The sequence below is a fragment of the Chanos chanos genome, chromosome 16 (genome assembly GCF_902362185.1).
Source record: "Chanos chanos chromosome 16, fChaCha1.1, whole genome shotgun sequence".
NCBI classification, from domain to species: domain Eukaryota; kingdom Metazoa; phylum Chordata; class Actinopteri; order Gonorynchiformes; family Chanidae; genus Chanos; species Chanos chanos.
In genome coordinates this window covers 405,388-425,013 of record NC_044510.1, presented here as the reverse complement: position 1 = coordinate 425,013, position 19,626 = coordinate 405,388, and the positions used below count along the sequence as shown (strand labels likewise).

Below are 19,626 nucleotides of genomic sequence, written 5' to 3'. Positions count from 1 at the left end.
TAGAGATAAACTATTTCAAAAATGTGTACTATGCTATAGCACACACAATGACCAAATGTTCTCTGAATGGTCTGACTGTTCTCTGTGTAGCCGTCTTTGTCATGTTGACAGAATTTATTTTTACGGTGTTGTGACATGGTAGACTTGTACACTAATAGACTGGTAGACCTGTAGACTGGTAGACCTGTAGACTGGTAGACCGGTAGACCTGTCGACTGGTAGACCTGTAGACTGGTAGACCTGTAGACTGGTAGACCTGTAGACTGGTAGACTGGTAGATATGTAGGCTGGTAGACTTGTAGACTGGTATGTATGTAGGCTGGTTAGACTGGTACACTAGGAGACATGTACAATAGGAGACTGGTAGACCAGTGGACTTGTTGACTGGTAGTCTAGTAGCAGTGAAAGTAGGCTTTGTTGCCATAAATTTATGTTCAATTAATTTAATATGAATGGGGGAATGCTACAGTATGCTGAGAGAAAAATTGCCCTTGTACCCCCTACAACAATGTATGGTTACTACTGGCAGCAATGTATGGTAACTATGGCAATGTTCCAGCCCATAACTCTCAGTGTTCCTCAGCCACTTCCCCCATTCATAACAAAGTGCTGAAAAAGTCAGTCCTGTGCAAAACAGAACTGTTGCAAATATCTCTCAGAAAAGCAGCATCTTTAGGGCCTGAACTTATGCCAAGTTTAGTGTGTATAGAGTGAAAACGGTGCGAGGAAACGCACTGGAAAGCAAGAGGTCTTAGTAATAAGAATAAAGGATCATGAAAAAGAGAACAAAAATAATCAAAAAACCAGTAACCTGGGTCTCTCTTTCCAACTTGGTAAAAGAATGCAGAGTTTTGAACATCAGTGTGTCTTGACTTTTTCAATCCAACCTTAATAAAAAGAAGAAGAAAGAACAAAACCACAGTGTTCCGGGACCACCTTTAGCCATTCACACCCTAAAACTTAAAATGAGCTTTAGCTTTGTGCTTCAGTAAGGTTTCTCAAAAGTTCTGGAAGAATCAACATCTGCCAGTCAGATGGCCTTTAACAGAGAGATGCTATGGATAAATGAACAGGGTTAAAGAAGGTATCTAATGAATACACAAAGCTGAAGAGTTAATATCTGTGCAACAATTTTAGTCTCCTCACCAATGTTATATTTACAGTTCTGTGGCACCTTGGAGAAATGGTCAGCCTCTGTAATTCTAGATCCTAACCTATAAAGGTCTTAAATGGAAAATTTGCAACTGGTAAATCTCTAGACAGTCTTTACAAGACTGCTTAAAAACCTTCACAGGACCATTATGGAGGATTCCCTCATGTTGCTTTTCTCAAAAGACATTCCAGGAACCAAGCAATGGCATCTCATCCTTCTCAAGTTCATGTCTTATATTAACCTTCAGTGAGGTGAATATGAACCATATGAATGTTCCTGTCTTCTTTGCCGGAGAACTAATCGACTTTAGGGACCGCAGACGGTCAGACAGATAATTGTTCGAGTTGTGTTGTTTGTATTGACTTCTTCACGTCTTAGAGCTGGGTCATGTGCATTAAAACAGTAAAATAGTTAAAATGCAAAAGCTGAATACATTTGACATAAATAAAAACTTGATAGACAGCACTAAGGTGAGGCAGTCTCCACAGTGTGGCTGTGATTACTGGGCTTGTCCACAGTGTGGCTGTGATTACTGGCAGTCTCCGCAGTGTGGCTGTGATTACTGGCGTGTCCACAGTGTGGCTGTGATTACTGGCTTGTCCACAGTGTGGCTGTGATTACTGGCTTGTCCACAGTGTGGCTGTGATTACTGGCGTGTCCACAGTGTGGCTGTGATTACTGGCTTGTCCACAGTGTGGCTGTGATAACTGGCTTGTCCACAGTGTGGCTGTGATTACTGGCAGTCTCCGCAGTGTGGCTGTGATTACTGGCTTGTCCACAGTGTGGCTGTGATTACTGGCTTGTCCACAGTGTGGCTGTGATTACTGGCTTGTCCACAGTGTGGCTGTGATTACTGGCTTGTCCACAGTGTTGCTGTGATTACTGGCTTGTCCACAGTGTTGCTGTGATTACTGGGCTTGTCCACAGTGTGGCTGTGATTACTGGCTTGTCCACAGTGTGGCTGTGATTACTGGGCTTGTCCACAGTGTGGCTGTGATTACTGGCTTGTCCACAGTGTGGCTGTGATTACTGGCTTGTTCACAGTGTGGCTGTGATTACTGGCTTGTCCACAGTGTTGCTGTGATTACTGGCTTGTCCACAGTGTGGCTGTGATTACTGGCACTCTCCACAGTGTGTCTGTGATTACTGGGCTTGTCCACAGTGTGTCTGTGATTACTGGGCTTGTCCACAGTGTGGCTGTGATTACTGGCTTGTCCACAGTGTGGCTGTGATTACTGGCTTGTCCACAGTGTGGCTGTGATTACTGGCTTGTCCACAGTGTGGCTGTGATTACTGGCTTGTCCACAGTGTTGCTGTGATAACTGGCTTGTCCACTGAGTGTGACAACATTTTGCACTCCTCAAATACACAGACATGCTTTATTTAAAAAGAAAAAAAAAGTTCTGTCTCCTTTGTCGCCTGTGTGCTTGGTAATTAAAGAGGGATAAAAAGCAGGACCACAGTAGTGATGTTTCTTGACTCTTGCGTCATTCTTCAATGAGACATGCTTTACTTATGCATCATGCCCTTCAGTCACAGTCAGCCTGCTCTCTACACACATACACACATCTCTGTCTTTTCCTGTGCCTTACATGACAAACAGTTTCATTCATTAGAAAATATGTTCCTAAAATGATACTATACACACATGATTTGTGAATTGAATTACGTAGTTTTGCAACCAATGTCAGCTTAGGAAAATAAAAGATAAAGGTACATTTTCGGAGAAGAGATGTGAAGGAGGCACTGTCATCAAATTCCTCTGCATTTTGGCTCTCTGTCCTTTTTGTTTTGTTATGACTGATTAAAAAGAAATATGACCAAATTTTTTTGTTATATTTCTCTTCATTTTAGAATTTATCCTTGGACTGCCCAGAATCCTTTTGCCAATACCCAGAGTGTTGGGAGCTCCACTCAGTTCTCTGCCTTCCTCTAGAGAAGACCAATGATGCCAAACTGTCACTGGACTCTGTGTAGTTCATAACCTTGTTTTAAAGCCTCTCCTCTCTCTCTCTGGGTATGTCTTGCTGTCCTAGCCCCATCCCGTGAGAAAGATGCCTTAGATACTGTATAATTTTGCGGAGGATTACACTGGTCTGAGTGGGCAGTCTGTTCTCAGTCTTAAACATGCCCTTCAAATCTATTGCCTGTCATTTAGGCTGAACTCTGAACATGCAGCCTCCACTAAAGCCAAACGAGAAACGCGCTCTCTTCCAGCAGCAGAGATGTGTTGTTTTATGGAGGGCAACCAGTTTTGCTTGTATCTTCCCCAAATCCGATTTTTACGACTTGCTTATACATTCCTGCAGTAAATGGTTTACATACCAAGGCAGGGAGTCCTCCTAAATCAGCTGGCAGCTCCAGGCAGCTGGGACGAGGTGAAACCCCCGTCAACACTCTGCTTTGTACATGATTAGTGAAATTCAAATTGAAATAATAGCTTGACTACCTGACTCATGGCACTAGATTACCTTACCTGAACAGAAATTCTGTTTCATTGTTATGTTGTTCCATGTCACTAACTCTGATGTGATATTAAGAAAACCAAACATGCTGTCTTGTGACAGATGCCATTTTCCTTTGTTCTCTTAAACACGGTTGAGAGAGGCATGGACCCAGATGGGAAATAGAGTGCTTTTCTCTTAAACGCGGTTGAGAGAGGCATGGACCCAGATGGGGAATAGAGTGTTTTTCTCTTAAACACGGTTGAGAGAGGCATGGACTCAGATGGGAAACGGGAAAAATAGAGTGTTTGACTCGCCCTCACTAGCACAATGCAGCCCAGTGTTCATGGCAGCGCTCTGACATGCAACGGCACAATTCTGTAATCACTCACTCGCTTTGAATGTCATGTTTCATCCACAGTTAGGTTTCAGCTCTTACATCCCCAAAAAAACACATCTTTTATTTACTTAATCATGGCAGAGAAAAATATTCAGAGAATCCAGTATTTTCTTAATTAAAACAGAACAAGGTCACTGTGTTTGTGTTGTTTGAAATGCATGTTTCTCTTTTCCCCTGAAAACGATGTCTTCCTGTTGCCTCACATGGTAAAAGTTCGAAGTCCTAAGGTTTGAGTGAAATGGATGTTACCTCATTAAAAGGGGAACTCATAAATCTGTCTCTCTCCACTCAGCCACACCAAGCCACATCTGGCCCAGTGCCCTTAGCTGGTCATTGTTTCATGTTCGTGTGAGATTTCACTCAGCTCAGTACTAAGTGGCGTGGATTTCCCATTTTTTTTTTACCATCTGTGCTTTCTTTGCGCTGTCACTATCGGGTGATTCAGTCCGTTGTCAGACAAAGGTACGGGCTCTGGGAATGGGAGTGAAAGAGCACAGGTGTTGCCTATTCATTGGCCATTGCATATAACTGATTAGTCAAACTGGATTGTGCAAAACCATTGTTTGAGATCCACAGAAAGAGAACAACCCCCAACACATCTTATTACAATACTGTGACTGAATGAGATTTTGACTGAAGAAATTTATACAGAGATCAGTGATCAATTGGTCTGGTCCAAATTTACTTATAAATGAGTATTCTGCAGGAGTTAAATGATATGTTAGACTAAGATTTCAGTTAAACTACCTGAGAATGGTTGGCAATGAAGCGAGAGATTTAGAAGCAGAAATACTGGTAAAACTTGCTGGTTCGGTTCAAGCATGCTAGAACATGGTGGATGCAACTGACTCCAGGATTCTCTGTCACTCCTCATATATAGAGAAAAAAAACTTACAGACTACTCTCATTCTAATGGCTAGAGTATAGCCTTCAACTTGCCCAAACCATTTGTGGTTCAGTCTAAAAAGTATGAGTTTGAGGTATTTTTTATTACAGTGCTATGTCTGTGATAATTATATATCTCTCCTGCGTGCTTTGATTCAGAGAAACACAAGGCTGAGGGAGACACAGGCAGTGGAGGTACAGGCAAGACATATTAAAGACACTGCTTTAGGTCTCTACAGACATATTAAAGACACTGCGTTAGGTCTCTACAGACATATTAAAGACACTGCGTTAGGTCTCTACAGACATATTAAAGACACTGCTTTAGGTCTCTACAGACATATTAAAGACACTGCTTTAGGTCTCTACAGACATATTAAAGACACTGCTTTAGGTCTCTACAGACATATTAAAGACACTGCGTTAGGTCTCTACAGACATATTAAAGACACTGCGTTAGGTCTCTACAGACATATTAAAGACACTGCTTTAGGTCTCTACAGACATATTAAAGACACTGCTTTAGGTCTCTACAGACATATTAAAGACACTGCTTTAGGTCTCTACAGACATATTAAAGACACTGCGTTAGGTCTCTACAGACATATTAAAGACACTGCGTTAGGTCTCTACAGACATATTAAAGACACTGCTTTAGGTCTCTACAGACATATTAAAGACACTGCTTTAGGTCTCTACAGACATATTAAAGACACTGCTTTAGGTCTCTACAGACATATTAAAGACACTGCTTTAGGTCTCTACAGACATATTAAAGACACTGCTTTAAGTCTCTACAGACATATTAAAGACACTGCGTTAGGTCTCTACAGACATATTAAAGACACTGCGTTAGGTCTCTACAGACATATTAAAGACACTGCGTTAGGTCTCTACAGACATATTAAAGACACTGCTTTAGGTCTCTACAGACATATTAAAGACACTGCTTTAGGTCTCTACAGACATATTAAAGACACTGCTTTAGGTCTCTACAGACATATTAAAGACACTGCTTTAGGTCTCTACAGACATATTAAAGACACTGCTTTAGGTCTCTACAGACATATTAAAGACACTGCTTTAGGTCTCTACAGACATATTAAAGACACTGCGTTAGGTCTCTACAGACATATTAAAGACACTGCTTTAGGTCTCTACAGACATATTAAAGACACTGCTTTAGGTCTCTACAGACATATTAAAGACACTGCTTTAGGTCTCTACAGACATTTTAAAGACACTGCTTTAAGTCTCTACAGACATATTAAAGACACTGCTTTAGGTCTCTACAGACATATTAAAGACACTGCTTTAAGTCTCTACAGACATATTAAAGACACTGCTTTAGGTCTCTACAGACATATTAAAGACACTGCTTTAGGTCTCTACAGACATATTAAAGACACTGCTTTAGGTCTCTACAGACATATTAAAGACACTGCTTTAGGTCTCTACAGACATATTAAAGACACTGCGTTAGGTCTCTACAGACATATTAAAGACACTGCTTTAGGTCTCTACAGACATATTAAAGACACTGCTTTAGGTCTCTACAGACATATTAAAGACACTGCTTTAGGTCTCTACAGACATATTAAAGACACTGCTTTAAGTCTCTACAGACATATTAAAGACACTGCTTTAGGTCTCTACAGACATATTAAAGACACTGCTTTAAGTCTCTACAGACATATTAAAGACACTGCTTTAGGTCTCTACAGACATATTAAAGACACTGCTTTAGGTCTCTACAGACATATTAAAGACACTGCTTTAGGTCTCTACAGACATATTAAAGACACTGCTTTAGGTCTCTACAGACATATTAAAGACACTGCTTTAAGTCTCTACAGACATATTAAAGACACTGCTTTAGGTCTCTACAGACATATTAAAGACACTGCTTTAAGTCTCTACAGACATATTAAAGACACTGCTTTAGGTCTCTACAGACATATTAAAGACACTGCTTTAGGTCTCTACAGACATATTAAAGACACTGCTTTAGGTCTCTACAGACATATTAAAGACACTGCTTTAGGTCTCTACAGACATATTAAAGACACTGCGTTAGGTCTCTACAGACATATTAAAGACACTGCTTTAGGTCTCTACAGACATATTAAAGACACTGCTTTAGGTCTCTACAGACATATTAAAGACACTGCGTTAGGTCTCTACAGACATATTAAAGACACTGCTTTAGGTCTCTACAGACATATTAAAGACACTGCTTTAGGTCTCTACAGACATATTAAAGACACTGCTTTAAGTCTCTACAGACATATTAAAGACACTGCTTTAGGTCTCTACAGACATATTAAAGACACTGCTTTAGGTCTCTACAGACATATTAAAGACACTGCGTTAGGTCTCTACAGACATATTAAAGACACTGCTTTAGGTCTCTACAGACATATTAAAGACACTGCGTTAGGTCTCTACAGACATATTAAAGACACTGCTTTAGGTCTCTACAGACATATTAAAGACACTGCTTTAGGTCTCTACAGACATATTAAAGACACTGCTTTAGGTCTCTACAGACATATTAAAGACACTGCTTTAAGTCTCTACAGACATATTAAAGACACTGCTTTAGGTCTCTACAGACATATTAAAGACACTGCTTTAAGTCTCTACAGACATATTAAAGACACTGCTTTAGGTCTCTACAGACATATTAAAGACACTGCTTTAGGTCTCTACAGACATATTAAAGACACTGCGTTAGGTCTCTACAGACATATTAAAGACACTGCTTTAGGTCTCTACAGACATATTAAAGACACTGCTTTAGGTCTCTACAGACATATTAAAGACACTGCTTTAGGTCTCTACAGACATATTAAAGACACTGCGTTAGGTCTCTACAGACATATTAAAGACACTGCTTTAGGTCTCTACAGACATATTAAAGACACTGCTTTAGGTCTCTACAGACATATTAAAGACACTGCGTTAGGTCTCTACAGACATATTAAAGACACTGCTTTAGGTCTCTACAGACATATTAAAGACACTGCTTTAGGTCTCTACAGACATATTAAAGACACTGCGTTAGGTCTCTACAGACATATTAAAGACACTGCTTTAGGTCTCTACAGACATATTAAAGACACTGCTTTAGGTCTCTACAGACATATTAAAGACACTGCTTTAGGTCTCTACAGACATATTAAAGACACTGCTTTAAGTCTCTACAGACATATTAAAGACACTGCTTTAGGTCTCTACAGACATATTAAAGACACTGCTTTAGGTCTCTACAGACATATTAAAGACACTGCGTTAGGTCTCTACAGTAATCGTTCAGATATCTCAGTCTATCAGTGTTCAGTCTGGCAGGTGATTTTGATTTAGTCTTAGTTTAAGTCTTTTGACTAAAATACATATTCTCTTTGTCATATTTTAGTCATTTTATCATTATTAGTTTTAGTCTGGTTTTAATCAACAAAAACTATACAAGTTTTAGTCAAATTTTAGTCAAATGCATTTTTGTCACATTTTATCACGTGTCACATGTGCACTTTTTAAATAAAATCATTGCAATGATTTCATCGAGCACACAGATACTCTCGGGCTTGTTACATTCCTTAGGTTTGCCTCTTGAGGTTTGTGGTATTTTTCCCAGTGATTTTGCAGGCACATTGTTTTCAGTGCGCTTTATTTTCAGTTGTGTTATAGCAAAGTGCTTGTCCATTCGTCTGGCCCATTACCATCTCGGTATTATTTGTCAACGAAAATGGTAATATATTTTGTCACAGTTTTTATTTTCAAAGGTGCATTTTTATTTAGTTATCATCTCGTTTTTGTGGTGGATAAAAGTTTGTTGATGAACATTTTTCCTCTCAATTTTCGTCAACGAAATTAAAACTATATGTCTATGTACTTAGCTGGTTAGTTTCTGAATGTCGTGGAGACGAATTGGGATGTTATGGAAAAGATTGAGAATTGAGAATTGAATTGAGACAGTGGTGGATGAAACAGAGAAACCCATTATTGTATGTCTGTCCTCAGCTTCTATCATATATAGGGGGGCCGTCTCGGTGGAGTGGCCAGCTTTGAATCCAGATTGATTCTGATCCAGGAGATTGTTCTGGAGAAGATATGGTGAGAGTTGGTTATATACTGCACGTTCCAGGGTTTTGGAGAGAAACGGTAGGAGAGAGACTGGACGGTAGCTACTGACATCAGCTGGGTCTAGAGTGGGCTTCTTAAGCAGTGGCTTGACCTGTGCCCTCTTCAGGGCAGAAGGAACCGTTCCAGTAGATAGGGAATTGTTGATCAAGGACGAGATGAAGGGCAGAATGTCGTCCGAGATGACCTGAAAGAGAGTGGAGGGGATCTAGAGGACAGGTAGTAGGACGATGAGATTTTATAAGTAGGAGAGCTTCAGAGTCAGATAGAGGGGAGAGGGAGGAGAAGATAGCGGGGGGGAAGGGGGGGGGGGGATGGGGGGGGTGCAGGATCCGAGGTGGGAGGGGATGAGGGGAAGGAGTCGCAGATGTCTTTGATCTTCTTCTCGAAGAAGGAGACAAAGTCATCAGCAGATAGGGATGAGGGAGGAGGGAGGAGGGAGGAGAAGGTGGAGAAGAGAAGAGTTTGCGGGTGGGCAGAGTTTGCGGGTGCATATAGAGAGATATACCTATATAACCTTCTTGCTGTCGCCTCACAGCAAGAAGATTCGATTCTCGGGTTCGATTCCCGGCTGGGCGGCCAGGGTCCTTCTTGTGTGGAGTTTGCATGTTCTCCCCGTGTCTGCGTGGGTTTCCTCCGGGAGCTCCGATTTCCTCCCACACTCCAAAGACATTCAGGTTAAGCGAATTGGAGACACTAAATAACCCCTACCCAGCCGGCATTTCAACGTTTACTCAGTGCTGATTCAACGTCATGGACCAAGGCTGAATCACCACTGAATTTTGTTTCGATTTCGAAAATCGAACCAACGTTGATATCGTGACATTGTTTCAACGTCTTATTTTTCAACATCGGTGAAGATGGCACGTTAACATTGAATCGATATTGACAATGGAATCAACATCGATATCACAACGTTGTTCCAACGTCTTTCTGTAAAGCCTTAATTACACTAGAGATCAAATTTCATTTTCATTTTGAATTAAATTTGCTTTTCTATTCAATTGCATTGTAGTATGACTCCCCACGATGATAGTTACTATAAGGATGTATTCCACTGGAGAACTCAAAATATGGGTTTAATTGCAAAGATTGATTTCAGCATTCGAAACAATACAAACCAATACCTCTGGCTACACTTCACCAAAATGGTGACGTCCCAAATTACTATCTGTAGCATAAAAACTTAAAACATAGAAAGAGATATCCCAAAAACACCAGTAATCATCTCCCAAAACACATCTACTTCAAACACGTTGTCTGACAACAAACAAACAGTGAAACTTGCGCAACAGAGCAAAGGGGGCGGGGCCAACGACCGCTCTCCGACGTTACAATATTATAACCTAGTTTGCAATTGGATCAACATGACAATACTGTCTGAATCAGGAATTTACTGTACACGTCATGTGTTTTCAATGCAATTGTTACATCTAATGCAGCTTGCTGTGCATAACTTGCAATACTGTCCCTATACTATAAACACAAAAATAAACAAATCTAATCAAGTCAATAGTACAGGCTTGAATGTGATCAAATGAGACTCCCTGGAAAAAAGATATTATGGCACTTTCCTGAATAAATATAAGGGAAAGCAGGTGTTACAATTTTCTTTTGCTTGTTGTTGAAGACATTATTTCGATTCAACGTACAGGTCTTTCAACGTCGAAATTTCGACGTTGACTTATAAGTATTGTGTTAACATTTTACAGCCATTAGCATTAAACGTTGTTTCAACATTTTTTCAACGTTGAAACAACAACTGACATTATCGCAACCACATGTCAACGTTGAAGGTCGGTCACGTGCCAGCTGGGTAGGTATGTGAGTGTGTGTGTGTGAGAGTGTTTGTCTGTGTCTGCCCTGTGATGGACTGGCGACCTGTCCAGGGTGTCTCCCCGCCTTTCTCCCTATGAGCGCTGGGACAGGCTCCAGCACCCTCCGCGACCCTAATTAGGATAAGCGGCTTAGATAATGAGTGAGCGAGTGACTGAGATACAGGTCGGGAGGAGCACTACTTTACTTCGGAGAGACGGCAGCTGGCTGGTAGTTAGAAAGTGGTGTGCTGCGCGTTGGGTTAGTTGTAAGCTGGAGTGTTCAAAAAACTTTCAGGCTTATGAATTCAACTGAACTCGGTGTCAGGTGTACGTCAGATGCCCCTCAAATATTTTAACCATTACAATGTTATGACGTTCATGTCAGCCATGTCTGGTTTTGCTGCAGTAAAGTGAGAGCCGGTACCGTCACTCAAACCTCAAAGTTACGTTCAACGTTACGGTACGGTTTATGACAGGTGCTCGCACCGGCCCTGGGAGATAGAAAACCGCTGGTGTAGGCTAAGCTCTTGACAAACTTGATTGTAGGTTTATTTATGAAACAGTGTGGCAGTTCTAGCGGGTAAACAAAACAACGGTCCTATCATATATTCTTCGTCACTTCTAAAAATTCTCTGGCAACATCGCTTGCAGCACGCTGTTCATTGCTAAATTAGGTTACCCACCAAGCAAGCGAATGCCATGTTTATTAGTGGAAGACCGCTAACGCATGTCTCGCAATGTCTGTAGTTACAGCCATTGCACTGGAAATTATTAAACCAGAGGTAGCCAAAGTTCTAGCTTCAATTTTCAAACGTGTAGTGTGAAATCCCAAAGTCCCAAGTCCTCGTTGCAGACAGTCGTGTAGCGTTAGATGCATTCAGCAGCAGCATTTACTCTAGCTCACTGTATCAGTTTACTGCATTATTTATAAAAACTTTTAAATATTTTGTTGTACTTTTGTTCAAAGTTCTATTTATGACAATAAAACAAGTTTATTTCTGAACTACATTATGTCGTGTTGAGGACTCTTAAATAATTATGTATGACAAAAGTTAGGGGAAAAAAAGAACATCGGCCGATATATCGTTATCGGATTTTTAAATCCTCAAATATTGAAATCGGAATCAGTCGGTATCCTATATCGGTCAGGCTCTAATCCACACTATGGTTCATTTAAGATTAAATCCACACTGCGGTTCATGTGATTTAAGACTAAATCCACAATATGATTCATGCTATTTCTGTTGATTTCCATTCCTGTAAAATACGTTCTTTTACTCTGAGAACCAAACAGGACTGAATGTTGTGATATGACCCATTTAAATCACATATTGTATGTGTTTGAAGTTCTGAAGAGCCTGTGGTGTCAAGGGGAATAAGAAACAATTTGTTAAACATGTGGTGTGTGTGGAGGGCACATTTGGCATGTGGTGTGTGTGGAGGGCACGGTTGGTGTGTGTGGAGGGCATGTGGTGTGTGTGGAGGGCATGTGGTGTGTGTGGAGGGCATGGTTGGCAGGCAGTGTGTGTGGAGGGCATGGTTGGCAGGCGGTGTGTGTGGAGGGCATGGTTGGCAGGCGGTGTGTGTGGAGGGCATGTGGTGTGTGTGGAGGGCACGGTTGGTGTGTGTGGAGGGCATGGTTGGCAGGCAGTGTGTGTGGAGGGCATGGTTGGCAGGCGGTCTGTGTGGAGGGCATGGTTGGCAGGCGGTGTGTGTGGAGGGCATGTGGTGTGTGTGGAGGGCACGGTTGGTGTGTGTGGAGGGCATGGTTGGCAGGCAGTGTGTGTGGAGGGCATGGTTGGCAGGCAGTGTGTGTGAAGGGCACGGTTGGCAGGTGGTGTGTGTGGAGGGCACGGTTGGCAGGCGGTGTGTGTGGAGGGCATGTGGTGTGTGTGGAGGGCATGGTTGGCAGGCGGTGTGTGTGAAGGGCACGGTTGGCAGGCGGTGTGTGAGGAGGGCATGGTTGGCAGGCGGTGTGTGTGGAGGGCATGTGGTGTGTGTGGAGGGCACGGTTGGCAGGCAGTGTGTGGGGAGGGCACGGTTGGCAGGCGGTGTGTGTGGAGGGCTGCTGGGAGTGAGAGTGGGCAGGCCACGACTCAGGGTGAGAGAGAAAACAAACATTTGAACATAATGAACAGGCATTTCAGGGCACATCACATATGTATTTAGTTTATAAATATTTTTATATCAGGTGGACAAGACACTTTTCAGGCTTCTAACCCAGAGGATGTGAGCCCTCCCTTTAATCATGATTCTTTTTTGTTTGTGCAGATTAGTGTTAACACTGCGGACCCAAGTGACCTAAGGCCATTCTGACATGGACATCTGTGTAAAATATAACACCAGCTCCACGGAACTGATGAGTCACTCTCCAGCACCTGGCAGACCCCACTCATTGATTTTCATTGTAAGGAACACGCACTTAGACATTTTTTCTCAGGGACAAAGGGCCCAACTTCACAGGGAATTTTTGACACAAATTCAGTTCTTTTTTTTTTTTTTTCATCAGACTGGCCATGTTTTCACTCTTATAACAAATGCTTTCTTTTGATTTTGTGTTTCCTTTTGTGCTGTGTGGAAAAGACCAAAGCTGCACAAGAAACAAAAATTAGATGACTACAAATCTACATCTTGTTATCTGTGGAGCAACTGTGCCATGCAGTTGGAATACAAACCCCATCCACTAGTGAAGCATGTGTCCCCCACAGTCAGTTTTATAGTTTTAGTAGCCTTACAATCACACATACCATACAGTTTTCCAAAGGAAAAGAGTCAGGTAAGAATTTACCATGGACAGTCATTTTTCTTAAGACAACAGAATACTCTCACATCTCTTCCTTCCCTCCAGTGGACCAACCATCTGAGTAACAATACAGTCATAACGTCCTCAGTGTTCATGTATCTCATCAACATCTACTCCCACCTGCAGAATATCAACACTGCTCCTATTGATAATAAATGGAACGGTAATTAACATGGCTTTGAGAGGTCCTACGGCCTAGTGTGAGGAGGTGATCTGGGCCCAGTGAAGAAGGATGATTTCCTGTACCACAGTTTACTGCCGGGCCAGGTGTGTGCTTCAAAAACCTGGGCTGGGGGTGAGGGGTAGGTAGGCCGAGGAAATGAAAAGTGCAACGACCTCCCTCTAATAACTGACTGAGGTGTGAAGGAGGAAGCCTACTGGGTGAAAGTCCAGTGCATTTTTTACCAGAGCCAAAATGGTTGCTTTGTGTAAGAGGGCGGGGACAAGGTACTGCCGACACCTTTGACCAATTAGCATTCCTCTGACCTAGCCTTATCACTCACACCTCATCAAAGTCGAAAACATCAATTCTCTTTAACCATAATTGTTATTATAATCCCATTAAAAACAACATGCCAAATGTTTTATGATGTAAGTTTGCCAAACCAGCCATCCACACCAGCACCATAAACTGTTCTGGGTAATGTACAAAGGAAACAAAATTATAACTGTGGAAGAACACAGAAAGAGTTAAGTTCTACTTTTCACATATTTGATCTCAAATTCTCACAAAACTGAACCTTTTTACTGCTCACTGATTATTTACATTGGCTTTTGTGCATATGGCTGATCTTCAGAGACATTTTATTTATCAAACACAAAAAATAATGCTGATCAGTTCAGGTCGTATCAAGTGGTACCATTTGAAATGTTTGCCCTGATTTGTTTCACTGACATTTAACATAACACACTTCATTAATGCAAAATTTGCATTCATTGTGATATGAGTGTGCAAACAGTAAAAAAATGTATACATTATATTCTGTTGTGTGATTCGCTCTGTACCTGGTCACATCTGTTTGTGTTACTACATTACATAATCACATAAACACCGCTGTGTTGATAGAGATTGCTGTGAATATAGGTTTGGTGTGAGTGCAGTGCGGTGAGAGTTTTAGCCAGTGGCTACAGGCTGACAGGGACACATGGCAGTTCACCGGTTCCTTTGGGAAACACAACGAAGGCAGCGCGCTCTCTGCTGATTAGCAGAACCTCTCCATTCTTACTCTCATCAGTCACCAGCAGGAACAAGCCTTTGGCTACGACAGCTGGTCTGGGAGGGAACATCAAACAAAATCCATATAAATGAACATATACAAAACATGTCACCCAATCAAATATTCAGGTATAAATGAACATATCCAAAACATGTCACCCAAACAAACATTCAGGTATAAATTAACATATCCAAAACACATCACCCAATCAAATATTCAAGTATAAATGAACATATACAAAACACGTCACCCAATCAAACATTCAGGTATAAATTAATATATACAAAACACGTCACCCAAACAAACATTCAGGTATAAATGAACATATACAAAACACGTCACCCAGTCAAATATTCAGGTATAAATGAACATATACAAAACACGTCACTCAAACAAACATTCAGGTATAAATTAACATATACAAAACACGTCACCCAATCAAACATTCAGGTATAAATGAACATATACAAAACACGTCACCCAATCAAACATTCAGGTATAAATTAACATATCCAAAACACGTCACCCGATCAAATATTCAGGTATAAATGAACATATACAAAACACGTCACCCAAACAAACATTCAGGTATAAATGAACATATACAAAACAGGTCACCCAAACAAACATTCAGGTATAAATGAACATATCTAAAACGCGTCACCCGATCAAACATTCAGGTATAAATTAACATATACAAAACAGGTCACAGGCGGTCCTCCCCGTGTCTGCGTGGGTTTCCTCCGGGAGCTCCGGGAGCTCCGGTTCCACAGTCCAAAGACATGCAGGTCAGGTGAACTGGAGACACTAAATTGCCCCTAGGTATGAATGTGTGTGTGAGTGTGTTTGTCTGTGTGTCTGCCCTGTGATGGACTGGCAACCTGTCCAGGGTGTGTCCCTGGACTGCCCTATGAGGCTCCAGCACCCCCCGCGACCCTAATCAGGATAAGCGGCTTAGATAGTGAGTGAGTAACCCACCCAAACACATCACCCAAACAAACATTCAGGTATAAATTAACATATACAAAATACACTCTGGTGATGAAAGCAAACAGAGGCATCATAGAAGGCTGATGAAGATGCATGTGTATCTGTGCTATACAAAACATTTGTAATGATTTTATATAAGTGCTCTCCATTGTTTATGAGGATTCAACAGAGATTGGAAAATGCTGCAAAACATGGGAGGTGCTGTTTGTTATTCCAGATCTGATTTTGGATCTGAGTGTTAAAGGGAAGATATCTGTGAAGTGATGAGTCCCGGAGTGTTTGGTCATCTGTGGTCATGGACAGTTTACAGGGGTTATATCATTACTACTCAGAGCCTCATTATGGGACAAGGCGCAGTTCACATTCAGCCCTGCCTCTCCAGGATACTAAACAGCGACTGTAAATCAACTTAAGTGTCTGAAAATGGAGGACAAATACAAGGGGTGTGGTCAAATTTGGCTTTCCAATCTCTGTTCATGAGGTCTCATCACTGACAAAGTGTTGTGTTTGAGTACCCAGCTCAGAAAAGAAAGAGGACAATATTTCACAGCGTATACGGTAACCGAGACAGGCTTGTGGATAATGTAAACCATATGCTCTGGCTCCAGCAGGACATTTTTAGTTTAGATACCACCAAACGTTTAAAGGCATTAACAACTGATATACTGCAGAGATACTGACTGTCTTTTACCAACGAAAATGCAAATGTTTGTCATTCAGGAGTTATTTCCATACAACTAGTTTCCATGTGTTGGTTCCTTGTCACTGAGCCTTGAAACAGTCAGCTCAGTGAAACAAAGCCACATTATTGCTAGCACTGCTTCTCAAAACTACAGCCACTGATCTGCTAGTTCCTTCCAAAAGTTTTCCATTGAGAAACATTACTTATGATTACTCAGTGAGTGATGCGCATTGATGTAAAATTGATGTGATATTCGTTCTAATGTTTCTAAACACAACTTCTGTTTTCACTGAGACATGAGATATTTACACAGCTCATGCATTTCAGTGCTGCATAATCTCTGCTGCATAATTCAGTGCTGCATAATTTAACGAAGCAGTAAGAACATGGTGCAAGTGGGAAAAAAAGCCATCATGTTAGGACAATACTTACTCCAGAACACCATATTTCTCCAGCAGAGAAGCAGAAAGATCCTTGAGGCAGAAAAACTGCCCCGTCTTCTCCTCCTGATGAAAAGTGGAGAGGAGGTCTGTACTGACAAAGGATGGACATAATATATTGATCCTGACCCCAGCACCAGTCAACTCTGAGACCGCCTGTGGACACATAAATCTATTTCAGCAACGAGCTGTTTCTTTCACTTACTTAGAAACTAATCTGAGGTTTTTCTTTGGCTGAGTAATGGAGCCACAACACTTTTCTTAACATCACGGAATCAGAATGTTTCTATGTGTCTGTGATTACCTCCATCCTTCATAACATATTACTTTAAAAGTGATTAACAAACACCGAGTATGAACGTGACTTAGCAGAAAAAAAAAAAGGTAAATTTTGTTTTGTGATGCAAGCAGGCACCACATCACTGGTGTGGGTGAAACAGGGGGCGTACGGCCATGGCGCGGCTGAATCCCATCACACCGTGTTTGGTGGCAGTGTAGATGGGGGCTGGTGGCAGAGGACCCAGACCTGAGAAACATGGAAGTGCCACATAAAGGGTTTGTTTAGTATTTATTTCAGTCTCATATGGTGGACCATAACTAAAGTCTACGTGCTCCAAACATCATGTATTGAAGAACGTGGGTAACAGTCGAACTCATACTGCGTCGACCATTCATACAATAGCAAATCAGTGTAATAAAAACCCGTCTGGTAATGTTTTGTTAATATGGCAGGATAATTCTGATTTGATTACATCATATATTACCAGTATTTACTGTATTATTATTATTAGTAGTAGTAGTAGTAGTAGTAGTAGTATTAATATGTTTGTGGACCACACCAACAGGGTAGGGTAGAGCCAAGCCAGTGTAAAAACTGCATTAGTGGACTTGTTTCAGTGTTTTCGGTGTGAATAACAGTAACAGGGAAATGAATTACTGGACCTGCCAATGATGCCACATTAACGATGACGCCACCTCGACCACCATTCTCCTTCTTCATACAATCAAGCGCCAAGTATGTGCCTCTTACCACGCCAGCCTGTCAACACAGTGTGAACACACACCCACCACACACACACACCACATACACATACACACACACACACACACACGCACGCACACACACACACACCACATACACACACACACCCCCACCACACACACACACCACACACACACACCCACACACCCACCACACACACACACCCACCACACACTGACTCATATGACTATAGGGAAACGTAGAGACCAAAATATTTCAATTAATGTGCTTGATTTCTTGACCAAACATATTTCCAATTGAGAATGGAACTATAAACATCCACTGTCACTCCAGCACAATGACTGCTCAACAGGAGTCACCGAAATGTAAGTGACATTTCTCATAATTATTGGTCCAATCTTGTCCCTGGGTCAGAGACAGTGAATATTTTAAACAATTACTGATTCTTTTTTTGTCTTTAAATAAAAATCCTTACAAGATTTATCGAAATAGTCTTCTCCCAGTTTTTCTCATCGACGATACCAGCATTGTTACAAACAATATCCACGCCGCTAAACTTCTCCACAGTCTTTTGAAACCCATCTGCAGAAAAAGAAAAAGAAAAAAAGAAAAGCAGAAGCACTCTTAAGAGTAGCAGTGGCATATGAAAGCATCTTCGTTGCAGCCTCTTAATAGATACAGTGTGTGACCGCATTTCTGTATTTTATTGCAGTTACCCTGAGACACATTCAAACGAGAACTACAGCTCGGGCGGATCATAAACATTCTCCACGATAAGCACATTTAACGTTTCTTTAACTTCGCTTGGAACTTCACACCCATATGAGGGCCATTGGCTATATGTCCTAGAGTGCCTTTTCGAATGATCTAGTTTTACCTTTGAAATCCTCGTCCTTGCTGACATCGCATTTTATAAACTGAGTCTTGTCTGGTCCATATTTCTTTTCGAAATCATCCTTCACCTCTTTCCCCAGCACTTCATTGACATCAAGTAAAGCGACCTACAATGCACAGAGAAACTATGAAATTAGCAAAAACCATTTCGATATGGGAGAGCTGAAATGAAAATCTGTTTTCTTATCTTAATTGTGATGTATACCCTGGCTCCGTTTTGTAGAAGAATGTCGCAAAAACTCCTACCCAACCCTTGCGCTGCCCCAGTCACAATCGCAACTTTACCGTTTAACATCTTAACCACGAAGAATTGCAGGGAGGAAACTAATGTTACTCCTGAATGTACCGCTTCACTGTAATGCTCACGAGGTAACTGCAAGTAGTTTGTTGATTCTACGAAAACGTATCGTTGACCCGCCTCGCCTAATGCTACAGTTCCCGTGTTGCAACCTAGAGTTTTTCCACCCAACTACAGCAAAGTTTCGCTGAACCCGCACGCGCGCGCGCAACAGTACGAGACTTTACGATTAAATATAGGAGAATGTACACTGAGGCTACCAACAACCTGGTTCGTACGCACGCAAACCAGTGTTGCATAACCTACAGTATGCGTTATAAAGCAGTGGCGACTAGTGAGCTGGAAACAGAGAAGGAACAAACCTCCCCATTTAAATCTGTCGTTAGGTTCAACCTGTTCCCGTTAATCCACTTTATTATCAGTTAAACTAACGATTGGCAGAATAATTAACACCAGT

The 19,626-nt window shown here is 41.5% G+C and overlaps 1 protein-coding gene across 1 annotated transcript; it reads right to left on the bottom strand.

Moving 5' to 3' along the window:
* Positions 1–13,550: 13,550 nt before the first annotated feature.
* On the bottom strand, positions 13,551–19,316 carry zgc:56585 (15-hydroxyprostaglandin dehydrogenase [NAD(+)]). The gene is made up of 7 exons (XM_030793186.1): positions 19,077–19,316; positions 18,855–18,978; positions 18,453–18,559; positions 17,917–18,013; positions 17,424–17,500; positions 16,967–17,130; positions 13,551–14,918 (listed from the first exon to the last, which is right to left on the bottom strand). Exons 1-7 carry the CDS (start codon positions 19,164–19,166, stop codon positions 14,771–14,773), a joined length of 807 nt encoding a protein of 268 aa, XP_030649046.1. The 5' UTR covers positions 19,167–19,316; the 3' UTR covers positions 13,551–14,770.
* Positions 19,317–19,626: the final 310 nt, after the last annotated feature.

Coding starts and splice junctions, on each gene's coding strand:
- zgc:56585 (XM_030793186.1), bottom strand. CDS start 19,166: ATGTTAAACGGTAAAGTTGCGATTGTGACTGGGGCAGCGCAAGGGTTG. Junction 18,014..18,452: donor AGACTATTTCGATAAATCTT/GTAAGGATTTTT, acceptor CTGTGTTGACAG/GCTGGCGTGGTAAGAGGCAC. Junction 17,131..17,423: donor GATTCAGCCGCGCCATGGCC/GTACGCCCCCTG, acceptor ATGTGTCCACAG/GCGGTCTCAGAGTTGACTGG.